Source organism: Melampsora larici-populina (genome assembly GCF_000204055.1).
Source record: "Melampsora larici-populina 98AG31 unplaced genomic scaffold MELLAscaffold_129, whole genome shotgun sequence".
Classification (NCBI taxonomy): domain Eukaryota; kingdom Fungi; phylum Basidiomycota; class Pucciniomycetes; order Pucciniales; family Melampsoraceae; genus Melampsora; species Melampsora laricis-populina.
The window spans coordinates 3,766-16,874 of record NW_006768893.1 but is presented as its reverse complement, the minus strand read 5'-3'; the positions used below and the strand labels follow the sequence as shown (position 1 = coordinate 16,874).

At 43.3% G+C, this 13,109-nt stretch overlaps 2 protein-coding genes across 2 annotated transcripts; one reads left to right on the top strand and one right to left on the bottom strand.

The window, feature by feature from the left end:
- Positions 1–657: 657 nt before the first annotated feature.
- MELLADRAFT_84860 (uncharacterized protein) lies at positions 658–3,223 on the bottom strand (the record flags this gene model as incomplete). The annotated part of the gene is made up of 8 exons (XM_007419104.1): positions 658–1,206; positions 1,247–1,348; positions 1,411–1,497; positions 1,555–1,674; positions 1,754–1,876; positions 1,971–2,129; positions 2,204–2,571; positions 2,629–3,223. The coding sequence occupies 8 exons, from the start codon at positions 3,221–3,223 to the stop codon at positions 658–660; spliced, it is 2,103 nt and encodes a 700-aa protein (XP_007419166.1).
- A 47-nt stretch (positions 3,224–3,270) lies between these two features.
- Positions 3,271–3,714, top strand: MELLADRAFT_114237 (uncharacterized protein; the record flags this gene model as incomplete). Its single annotated transcript, XM_007419113.1, has 1 exon — positions 3,271–3,714. The coding sequence occupies one exon, from the start codon at positions 3,271–3,273 to the stop codon at positions 3,712–3,714; it is 444 nt and encodes a 147-aa protein (XP_007419175.1).
- Positions 3,715–13,109: the final 9,395 nt, after the last annotated feature.

The following is a 13,109-nucleotide window of genomic DNA, read 5'->3' as shown; positions in this document are numbered from 1 at the left end:
TTTCCTACTCTGAATTTTCCCGCTTCTTTAGCTTTCTAGTCGCTCTTTGATATCTACTTTATATATGATAATTGATCTCATTTTCTTCTATCGTATTGTACATACATTTTATTTCGCATGTGAATATAAAAAAAATTGTGAATATAATACCTCGCCTCGTGCCGCTCTGTTGCCCGGATTTTTGACGAAGCGGAGCAAGAGCGGCACAAAAAGCCGCCACGCTTCCCTACACCACAAACCCCCCAAGGCGGGTTTTCAACCGAGGGTCCAATCGGTTGATCCGCTGAATTTCTCTGGTGGTGACCCACGCTTTTAAAACCGCTGGTATCCAAGCCGCTTTGAAGCTGTGGAGTAAGGTGGTGGACTTGGTATGGCTCTCCATCCATTTCTCAGCCGTGGTTCACATATCCCGATTTTAAACCATGGTATCAAACAAATGATAAACGGGTGCAGATCCAAGCATACTGCTGCTCTTGCACTCCTATAAAAATAGTAGGCTCATTGTGATTTTGTGCCAGCACACAATTCTTAGTCTTAAATTCCACATTAACAATACAAAATGACACATAACATACAAAGGAAAATTAGAGATGAGAGAAAAATCTAATTCATTATCTAAGCTACAATAATGTTGTGCAGATCCAGATTACCACATCATTATTCCTCTTCTTCCTCCTCTTCTTCCTCCTCTTCTTCCTCCTCCTCTTCTTCTTCTTCTTCTTCTTCTTCTTCTTCTTCTTCTTCTCCGCCTTCCTGTACAAACAACTCGTGTTCAACTTCATTTTCAGCAACATCGTCTCCAAACAGCTCTGTCAAATTCTGTACACGAGCAAACAGCTCTGTCAAATTCTGTACACGAGCGAGGATGCGTTTGTCTGAGGGCATATTAAATTTATTTTTTATTTTGTTTGATTTGATTTGTGTGAAATTTTGCTTCCCGTTGAAAAACTCGTGATCGTCATGCAATACGCACAAATAGAAACTGAAATAAATAAAATGGGTCCTTTCAGTGTATGATCTCACTCTCAGAGAGAAATAGTGGGACAGACGCATAACGGTATCGAAGAGGTTTTCGGCGTAAGTGTTCCAGCTTCTGGTCAACCACATTCCAGAACGTTTTCTTTGGATAATCCGCACTGTATAAGCCCCAGTGGACCGCTTGTAGCCTCTGTGTTGATGATAGAATTCAACCATTAATGCTGATGTCTCAATGTGTAATTCAGGTGCAATAGAAAAGTGAACTTACCAGCCAGGCAAACCGCGCTTCTTGCAAATGATTCACTTCTGCAAGAATCTCCTCGCGTACACATACTGGCCCTGCATCTGAGCTTTTGGCTTTTTCATAAAGCTTGTTGATGAAAATTCAGGTGAGCTGGCGGCTATATTGATCAGGAGAATTAAATGACTGACCTTGACAATCATCGATTTCACTTTTGGGACATTACCATCGGTAGCAAGTGCATTATGTTGGTTTGGTATCTCGATGTTGGTGAGAATCTGCGAGAAAGAATTTCAGAGGAGAAATATGAAAGCTAGGCATAGAGAAGAACTTACAATGTCGTTAGTTTCTTTCCTGATATCTTTGAGTACGGAATTGATCACTTTGCGAAGTGAAGAAGCAGCCGTAGGGTCCGGATCACTGCCATAGCCGGGCGGCAAAACACGACGCTTCCACTTGTTGTTTTTGGACAAAATGTCACTCTGGTATTGTGTCAGTTTGAATCTTCAAGTTTAACATAATCGATCAACTTACTAAAACTTTGGCGAATAGGGATAAAGGCAAGTTGCCTTTATTACCAAGCCTATCCTTTTTGGTGGTGTATGCTTGTATATCACCACACAAAATGGCTTGAGTTGCCAATAATCGAATACATCCCTTGAATGGATGTCCAAATTCGTGGACACACACAGATATAACGTAAGAAAACCTTTTCATTTTTTTGATCGTTCAAATGAGGAATGTTACTTACTCTCAGCTCAGATGGCGCCTTCCAAGCTGACGTTTGTTGTGTAGTTGTTCGTATCATGTCAAACCTTCTGTTCATCTCATCGTGCAATAATCTGGTTTCTTGACGCGTCGCAAGGATTGTCGCCATGCAAGTAAAGAACTGACTGTCGGTTCCGTCGACCTAGCATGAAATGAGAACAACAAAATTAGCAGGATCATTGATACTAAAGCACATTTGGTAAAATGAAGACTTACATTACAAAGTAACCGTCCCAGCGCTTGACTCTCATCATCTAGTTCGGCACGGGCTGCCACACGATTGAAGCACTGAAGCCGTATTCCAGACAGATGAAATGAAGGCTTGGTTTCTGCTTGGGCATCTTGAGGTTGTTGACCAGACGATCGGTGTTTTGATTTCGATTGGTGTTTCTTCAAACTCAAAGGGGGCGGAAGGCCAAAGCTGTCGTCGTCTTCCTCGGTGCCATCGCCTAATCCATCGTCATCGTCATCGTCATCGCCATCGTCATCGCCATCGCCATCGCCATCGCCATCGTCTTGCTGGTTTCCAGTGGAAGCACAGCCGTCATCGTTCTCATTGTCTACTCCATCACCAACATCTTGACCTTATGAGAAGAAAACGATTAATGTGAAGAATTTCCAAAGTCCAATTTATGACTTACCAGATGGTGGGTTGAATTGATCCAGATCGTTCTCTAGGATGGGACTGAGGGACTTTTTCTTCTTGCCTTTGATTGAAGTTTTGGAACTCGGAGTTGGACCTTTGGATTCGGCACGAGCGGTCGAGCTGCGCAATCCACGGCTAACTGTTGAAATTGAAGCCTTGGATGGTTTCTTGATTTGATCTGTGGACGCAGTATTTGCAGGTTTTGGAGTGTTCGTGAGTTTTGGAGTCTTCACAGTCTTCACAGGTTTCGGTTTTAGGTTCGTGCTTGGGATCGGTTTCGGGTTTGGTTTTGATTTTGGTTTCGGTTTTGGTTTCGGTTTGGGAGTTTGTTTTGATTGGCTTGAAGTGGTGGCCACACAGGTGGCAGGTCGTTTGTACGGCTCGTAGCGTAGAGACATGGATGATACGTGAAGAATGGGGAAGATTGGGAAGGTGGTGGATTTGAGTGAAAGTTGAGTTCGATCAAGATCGAGAGGAGGTTGAGACATCTGTAACCTGTACAAGATGTGATCTGTGTGTGACATCTTATTGCTGACACCTGCACGATCATTGAATCCAAAGAAGAAACTTGAGGTGAGCTTCACATTCATCGCCTCACAAACTCCAACATCAACCACCGAGTCATACTACCTATCCAATGATAGAAGCTCTTTACAGTCCAGGACACATATATCAGCCTGGTACAAACCACTTCCGAGATGCTGAAATTCGCTGGTCGTTGGCTATGGAAGATTTAAAACAACACGTCAAGATTGAAGAAATTCTAGTTATTGAACATCAATCAGATCGATTCCAACAATGCGTAATCCATTTGATTTTGATTGGTCGTGACATTTTCAAGAGTAACGGAGAAATCAATGGAGAAATCAATTTGGACAATAATTACACCTCTGCGAATCATCGATATTGGGCATTAGCTTTAAACGAATTAAACAATCATATCAAAGTGGAAGAACGTGAAACATATGATCATCAATCAGACGAATTTCAAACCTGTGTGAGAAAAATGATTCTGAGTTGTTACGCTATTCGCAAGGTTAGACATGAGGCATCGACCATTGTTCGTTCATTTTTTGGGTGAAAAAAAGAAGTATTATCAATTCTCACCGGTTTTGTAAGCAAAGAACTTCTCAGTTTCACTTGCTAAGACACCAAAACTGATGCAAAGCTTTTGAACCGATTATCGTCTTAGGAGTCAATTCTACATTGTAATGTATTGTACCTTGAATCGATATTTTATTATATTGTTATATTGTCACACAGATGAATTTTTGTTAGACCATTGTATTTCTTCAATTAATTGTTTTGAAACTTTGGGTGTTTGCGTTGAAATGAAGATTTTTTTTACACCATTAACTTCTTGGATGAAACCACAAGAGTGTGAGAAACAAAACATACAACTTAAAAAAGTCCCAATTTTAAGAAAACGACGAGAAAACAAAATGAAACAAAAAAGATCAAGTGGAAGGTCCAGCAACAGGGAATTGAGGTTGGTCACATTGACTTTCCCATATGGTGGAAGGTGTTTGGGATCTTGATTCGCCTGAGTCAAGTACAACCTCTTCCAATCGTCTCTTTTTTACAGGTCTTCTCTGTACGCCTCGACCAAGCAACCTTTCTTTCACTTTTTCTCTTTTTTTCTCCTTTGCATCATCTTTTTCTTCGATCGGTTCACGCCAAGTCTTGATCCCAGTTTGAATAGCAGTAGTCCATTCCACTGGGGTGACTGCATTACACGGTAGCTGCGCCCAGTCTTGATGAAGTTGAGTGGAATAGAACGCCGCAGAGTTGATAACATAATTCTTGGTTTGAACATGAACTATGGCGAAATCGAGAGTTTTTGAGACTTGACGTTCAATCAATATTGGACGAATCTTTTGAACCGTACACTTGCTTCTGTGACACTCATGCTGGACATTCAAGACTGCCTCGATATCCTGGAGAGCTGGTTCAGCAGAGAAGAATTACGTGAGGTATTTTCAAAACACTTACTTGAGGATTTATCCATCCACGAGGAGAGTTTTTCTCTTTTATATCCCTCATGCCGTAAAAATCATTGATTCCGCCAAGCTCAAACTTGATGATTTCAACCTTGATTTGACGCAAGGCACACCCACCAACGCCCCAAACCCTGATTACTCGACCAATGGTTCTAACAGTGGCCGCACAATCTTTTACCGAAACAAAACATTCTGTCGTGACACTTTGCTTGTTTTGCAGACTGATTGATTTCAGCACTTTCCAATCTTTTGCTGCGAAAGCATGACATATAGCCTTGGGAATCATTGCTTCGGGATCATCAGGTTGCAAAGGTTGTTTACCTAAATATAAACGAAGAAAGTAAGTGCGCTGGATCACACTGAAGGTTGAAGGTAATCAACTGAAGGTAATCAACTTACGGCCGATCTCAATCTGATGTTCTTTATTCCACGAGGAGTTGTAACCCAACGCCTTTTGCAATAGGATGTTTGTTTGAAATATCATTTGAACATTTGGACTTGATCTAATATAAGTTTGGGATTCACAATTGTAATTGTAAGACCCCGCCGTGATTGATCTCATCAAGCGATTGTTGTTAGAAGAATTTGCTATATCGCGCCCCGGACTGAGATGGTTTGAATGTACCGATGAGTGCCTTGTATTCCCATTGAAAGATTTGAAGTTTTCTGTAGCAAAAAGGCAAGCTGGACCAAACCTGTCAATAGAATCGCATAAATGAATGAGCATATGGAATTTTGGTTTATTGCACCATTGAGCCGACATTTGAACTATTGCTTTGAGAAGATGTTGAATGCGAATGGAAAGTTCATGGCGATAAGTATCAATATCAGATATTTCGGTTTGGAATAGATATGGTGCAAGATTGGAGAGCGCCTGCCAAGTTTCGCGCTCTTCTGGTGTCAAATTACATTCAAAAAAAATGAATGGTGCTGCTTGAAGGACAGCCCGGAACTCTTTACCATTGAGACTTTGAAAATGTTGGATCATGGTTTTAGGCTGAATAGGTGGAATGTTTAGACCCGACGTGTTGAATGATCTCCACCGGGTTCGTATGCTGTTCTTTTCGCTTGCTGTGCATTTCTTCATTTGATGACGTAACATATACTTGCCAGAACCTAAAAGTACCACATGTAAAATCTCTACAGGAGTATCCCGATGGCCATCAAAGCCTGGTTGAGGCGCATCCAAAAAAAGGCAGTCAATTTTCTATAATTTCCATACAGACCATGAACCGACTGAACAGAAAATACATACCCTCAAGACAGAGAAATGGGTTGAAGATATGCTCGCCAAAATTGTTATTCAATTCTTGGCAGAGACCGGCAACATCGTCGTTGGAGAGTGTTTTATCTCGATGGAAGTTTTGAATTATCCTTACAAACTCCATATTCAGTGTAATTCTTATTCCCAGAGTTGAAGATTGACTGTCGAAGAGCGCAATTGTTGCTGGACGCTGCGCAAGCTGCCAAAGATCTTTCGTACCCTTGATTGTAGCGCACCAGTCTCGTATTGGCAGGGATAACTACATTGATTACAAAAATGGGTGTCAGTTTTCATTGAAGGGACATAAAGATAGATAAATGAGAGAAAATAAACTTACTGGCCTTCCGCTTTCGTCGACTCCGAGAAAGTTGGACACATATGTGGTGGTTTTTTTTGCGGCTAGTGAATCAACCTGTAAATGGCAGATTCTGCAAGGCGTTAGTGAGCTTGAGGGATTCATAGTATTGCTAACTTCAGAATGCATTGGCGAGTCGCCTAAATGCATTAGAACCATCGTCATCACAAAAACTTCGGCTTTAATCTTGCAATCATACGCAACAAAGCCTTCAGTAGATAGACCACTTTTTGGAATCAAAGTTAAGATCAAATTCAACTAGTAATCTAACTGATGGCCAGAATCATTCCAGAAGACTTACTTGATACTTTCAATCACCGGATCAGCCAGTTCCAGCGCTCCTGCCGTATTCGAAGTGGTCAAAAAGTGACAATTATACTCCTGGTTTGCCAGCTTTGCAGGCAAACCAGCCAAAGTAAAATAAAATGCAATATGTTTATTCCATCGTTTTGAAACGTTCCCTGATAGATCATCACAGTATAGAGCCAGAGGTATATGGCAAATGATGCGGCCACCAGCTTTCGTACGCCAAGGATTTGTGAATGGTACTTTGGTGAAGGCTCCTACAGAGCGCTCTGAAATCGGAAGAAGATCAGAATTTGGTGGGTGGCATGCAAAACAATGGGATCACAAAAGCTCACTGTACATAAATTCGCCACAGCGGTCCTTGAGGAGCTTACCTGGACGTAATTCCACTTTATCAAACGATCTCCAAAAGCTATTCACGTTTATTGAGGATAATTCATTGGAGTCGAACTTTGAAACTGACGGAAATTCTATTCGGATCGTCAAATTATTGTTGAGTTGTTGGTTCGTTGGCACACACTTTGCCAATGTATTGGATCCCGAACGGTAGAAATAGACTGGAACTACGAGTTGTTTTGATTGTAGTTGCACAGGCTCAAATAGATAAAAATGTCCTTGGGGCCGCTCGACCATCTGCACACGCAATTTGCATTCAAGTTCCTCACGCCATTTCTTGGATTGTATCAATGAGTTGACTTTAGAAGTCGAGTTTGGCTGGACCGGGATGAAGTCAAGATATTCTCTAACATAAGGATTACTGAGTTCCTATAATGCCACTTATCAATAATCATGAAACTGCTGTAGTCCCGAAAACATCTGCTTACCTGCTTCAATATCTGCTTGACCTGCAGCCCAAAACACGGCTTTTCAAGAGCGCTGGTAGTCTGCAACACGGTGAAATCATATCTCATCTTGAGCTTTCGGCGAGCCTCTTGCAGACTTTTGTATCCTGGGAGCTTAATGTTGAGCAAACCAACAAATGACCGTACACGTTCGTATTGCAATAATGACATTGTAGTCCTTCCTGAGCCTAATGTCAGCAGACCCACAAATTGCTAATGAGAGAGACAGATGTTGCTCATTAAGACAAAGATCTAATAAGATAAAGCCATAATACTTGCCTCCAAACTTGAAAAAGGAGCCCAAGAAGGGTCATTCCCATCTATATCAGCGCCGTCACGTTCGTTTGGGTCATCAGAGATATGTGATTGACCATCATCTTGCTCATCGGGTTCACTAATCCTGGTTTTGTTGTCGTTGTTGTCGTACTCGTCATTGTCTTGGCTGTCAACACTGAGAGCGGGTGATTTGAAAATTGAAGTATGATCTCGAGCGTAAAGATCCAGCAGTGTCTTTCTTCTATCTTCAGCTTCAAAGTCATCTTCGTCAAGATCAACAGGAGACAAGTAAATTTCCTGATCACCGGGATCACTCTCAGGATCTGATTCAGACTGGAACATGACATTTCCATTTGAGATGATTTCGCTTCCATCGTTTGTGTTCTGATTGTGTTTTTGATTGCTGTGGCGAATGAGCCACTTTTCAAAGTTTTGAATGTGATTTTGTGATGCACGATGTTTCCTAAGCGAATCGGGTTTCAATGGACGGCTGTCCCAAGCAGCACAGAAAAAACGAGCGCTGTCTGGCCCTTCAGGCGTCTCAATAAAGCCTTGCGAATAAGAAAGGTGTGGTGTCAGATGCGCAATATCGGATAAACTTGTAGGAAATTAGTGTTACATTTCTCTAGCGCATCGGTTTTAGCCATGGTTCAATAATCGACGGACAAACAACGAGTGAACAATAAGAATGTCAACTTGAATAAATGAAAACGAACAATGATTTGAAGATCGTGTTCTTTCTTGAAGAAATGAATAATGAGAGAGATGAGAGATGAAGTGTCAAGGTGATGACGAACTTCAGGACATAACGAAGATGGCGACGATGTTTCAGAAAGATCTTAGAAGGGAATCGCATCCTTTGGCCCTCTGCTTTTGATGAGCTCAGCATGTTCGAAAGTGATGGATCGCGCCACCGGTGGATTGCGCTGCTCTTCAGACTTCGTCAACTGGTTTATCAATGGCAACAGTGCCGTTGTTCATTTACTTTGGGGTACTCAGCCATAAGATAGCCAGTTTTCATCCGCTGGCCCAGACACCAAGCGGGAAGCCGAAGAAAAAAATTGAGATCAAGCCAGTCAATGAAATTATGATCTTACAACCGCTGGTCAAAGTGATAGACCAGCGGGGTTTTCTTGTACAGGCTTCTAGATCAGGGCCAAGCCGCTGTCCGGCCAGCTCTCAGCCGGGATTCAACGGGCTTATAATTCCACCACCTGACCGCGGTTGCTCGACAAAAGGTGACCTCGAGGTGTACTCATGTAGCGGGTGCTTTCTTAAAGCGGATCGAAAGCGGGTGTCATGTGTAGCGGCAAACCGCGCCGCTGCAAATTTTTGTCCAAAAAGCGGAGCGCCGCGGAGCGCTTCAGGCGTTGATTGAGTACTGATAAGGCACCAGAGAAATGTATCACACAAATTTTATCTCAAAAGCACAATTTTTATTACTATCAACACTGCTATAGTGTTATCCACTCTCTCTTGTGTGGTGTCTCACGAGAGGTGAGCTTTTCAATTAGCATCCAGATACGTGTAGTGTTAAATCCACGTAGCCTCTCTGTTAGATGTTGTAATGTATATTTACAAGAACTCTATACTGTCCTAGGCAAACCTAAAGGCTCCGTTCCATGAACACTTTGGGTTTCTTGGGGGGGGGCCCCGCCCTATGAGAGCAGAGGGAGATAGGACCACCGAGAACTTGAGATGGGAGAGCGCTGAACGGTGGGCTAGGCAACTCACACACTGCACCTCATCTTACTGCCCAATCTTCTGGGAAACTTACATATACGTGTATGACACACCTGCCTCTTGACGGATCATATGTCTACAATCCCATGAACCCCTTCACGGTAATTCATATCGAACTACGACTTTTCTGGGCGGCGGGTGGGTTTGAAAAGAAATATCTAAGCGGGAGAGCTTAAAGTGAGAGATGAGAGAGTGAAGGGAGTCCAGATCCGAGTGTGGGATAGTCAGCTATGGGAAAGTTGACGCGCGGAGTGAGAAAGAGAAGTGAAGGGAATTTCACTTTTATTCCGAAATCTCCAAGCTCGCGTCGGGAGAAACCTACCTTCGATAGAAGGCTATTCCCTCCCACGACCCATAGTCCGACCCCATCACTCGCCGTGGAAACAGACGGTACCGTCGTGCCTTTGGGTACCGTCCACCATCCACTCTCTCTTGTGTGGTGTCTCAGGAGAGGTGAGCTTTTCAATTAGCATCCAGATACGTGTAGTGTTAAATCCACGTAGCCTCTCTGTTAGATGTTGTAATGTATATTTACAAGAACTCTATACTGTCCTAGGCAAACCTAAAGGCTCTGTTCCATGAACACTTTGGGTTTCTTGGGGGGGGGCCCCCCGCCCTATGAGGGCAGAGGGAGGTAGGACCACCGAGAACTTGAGATGGGAGAGCGCTTCCCCTTGACTCAGGTCATGGTCCTGAGCCTGCGAACTCCCATCTCCAGTGATCTGTGTCAAGGTCGAGAACCCCCCGAGCGTCTTTGAAGTGATCCTATGGCAAAAGCCTCGCCAGTCAGTATCTTATGCTAGAGCGAACCATTGCTGCAATCTTCCACGCATGTTAATCATTGACATAAGGTTTGTAATTTAAACTATTACAATCGAAGTTCTTCGAGTAATCGCACTGTATTCAACAAATCTGCATTGCTATACTCTCTAATGTAAAGTTTGTAGGCCTTTGATTTCCAACGTCCAATAATGACGATCTGTTCTAGAGGACACTCTAAATTCCACCTCAACGACGCGCCACCGATTCTAAACGAGTGTCCCGTTAACTTCGTTCTCATTCTACTTTCCCATACTTCTGCGAATATCTTCTGACATCTCGCCTTCGTCAAAGTTATCCTCTTATCACCCTTAGGGTACGAAAACAGCGGATCGTCGTCTGTAGCGTTCGTGTCCTTGATCAACCTCTGAACCGCACTAACCGGGTCAAGGAGGGAGTGTTGATTCTGACAGTGGATCTCTTGAACTTCTCCAACAGCCGCCGTCTTCGCTTCCTTGATTTTGATTCGTAAGAAGTCTCCCTTTTCACTCCAAACCAAATCTCTAATCCTAATCTGATTTTTGCTTTTTGCCGGCTTCAGTAATTCTCCTAGACGGGCCATGCCCCAAAACGCTACTAGAGCCACTGTGTACGCCGTTTGATTCTCTAACGATCCGTCCGACAGACATTCCAAAAGACCAAACAAATGTTTCACCATTACCGGATTCTTTCTTTCCTTAGGTTCTTCTCTAAGCTCGAGCTTCTGAGCCGCTTTCAAAATCACCTCGATCCTATCGGTTGCCGAGTGAGGATACTCGAAATCATGGAATAGGTGCCATGCCTTGATGCCCGAAAGATAAGTTCGAATTGTATTGGTCTTTATTGGAGGGGCTTTCGGGTCCATCGGTTCTATTGAAGGCTTCGGTCCCGCCCAAACGACAAATGCGTACAGTACCTCTCGATCGACCGGCAACAAGAGTGATCGAGGGATATCCTTATCCTTAGCAAAGGCCATCAACTTCAAAACACCAGCATTATAGTGCTTGATTGTTGCTTCTGACCAGCTTCCGTTAATCATGTAAGATTTTATTGGATCACTAGCTACCGAGTTGATTCCATCTAAACCCTTAAGGAATTCCATAATTGCTGAAGCTTCTATTCGTTTGGCGGGAAGGGTTGAGGATGGCGATTTGTTGCTAGATGGTAGTCTCAATTGACAACTTACATCTCAACTTCTCATGACTTAGATCGGAAGCTCCGGCCCGGGACTAACTCATCACGATGGCACTCAAAAAGAAGAAACGAGAACAATTCATTTCACAAGCACTGTTTCACTACTAAACGTAGGTCATCTGGTACAACAATCTCTACCCGATCTGCAGCTTTGCGGTTGTCCAAACCTCTAGATAACAAGTCAGCCATGTTATCACCCGTTGCTACCCTTTCGGCTACGACGTCGCATTGTAGCTCCGCTAACAACTTCTGCACTTGTTTCCACTCTTCGTTCACAGCTTGATCACCCGACTTATGTTTGTCAACGGCGGCTTGTGACGTTGTATTGTCAGTAAGTACTATGAAGGACTTCCCTCGTACATCTCTTAACTTGCTCAAAACCAATAGCCCTAACCTTATTGCTACTGTTTCGGCCCAGGCGATATTTCGCTTACCACGATGTGTTGTTATTAAGTTCCAACCTTTTACTAACCAGAACTCGGCCCACTTCGATCCAATCAGAACACCTATTCCTGACATCGAGGCGTCACCCACCCATTCTACGTCAATGGGAACTGAATCTGGGATTATTCTTCTGGGTTGAAAGCTCTCGAGTGCGGCTTGCCATTCAAGTAAGTCTTCCCTCACATCGCCTGGAATCTTTCGTCTCGCTGATGGTACCTTCCATTCTGCTTCCCAGCGGTGTAGGCTCGGCATGTAGCATCTCATATTAGGAATGATGTGAGTCGTATGGACCAATCTCCCCACCAGTTTTTCCGCTTGTTTAAGATTAAATGACGCTCCTTTACCTAAGAAATCGTTAACTTGTTGTTTCCGTTCAATGAATTTATCCTCAGGTAAGCGGACGGTCCTCTCCGCTACGTTCCAGATGAAGCCAATGTAGCGTTGCCAACACCGGAATCGCTCCGCAGCGCAACAGAAATTCGGCCAATTCTGTTGTGATGCGGAGCACCCGCTATGAACCACAGCACACTTGATCCGCTATTCGCTATGTAAAGAATCTCACAGAGTATCGGAGCGGCGAATTCGCTCCGATATTCGCTATATAGCGCGCTATATAGCGCACTAAACCGCTACGATAGCGCATCATGGGGCCAAACCAAAGATAACAAAATTGTAATTTAAATCTATGTGTACTCGTCCAAGCCTAAAAGGCTGGAGCAAGTAGGACAGTAGATGTAGCGTCTGTAGAAAAGAAAAAACAAGATAAAGGTGAAATGAAAAGAAAACATAACAGAAAGAATCGGGAGATAGAAAAAAACCCATCCGAAACAATATAACTAGCTGGTTTTCTTAACCACCTTTTCCATATAGAATTGAAGAGCTGTTGCAGCTGGTTCAAAAGCGCCTTCAGGTATCACTCCCGCCTTCAACCACGCTTGACATCCAACAAGACGCTCCATTGTTTTAGGAAGCATACTGCCTCGCGACGGGGTACATATGTCAGCAGCGGCAGAAAAAGTCCGCTCACATGCACATGATGTGGCGGAGATAGACAAATAGTCACGGGCAAGTTTTGCAAGTCGGGGGAATCGATGTTGATGCTCCTGTAAATAAAAGAACATGAAAAGGTTAGCCACATCAGATTCACATAAGAATCACCAGTAAATAGTAGACCTGTGAAAACCGAAACATACCTTCCACCAATTGAGAGGTGTTTGATCTTTTTTGATGGGAAGTCGACCTTGCAAGAAATCA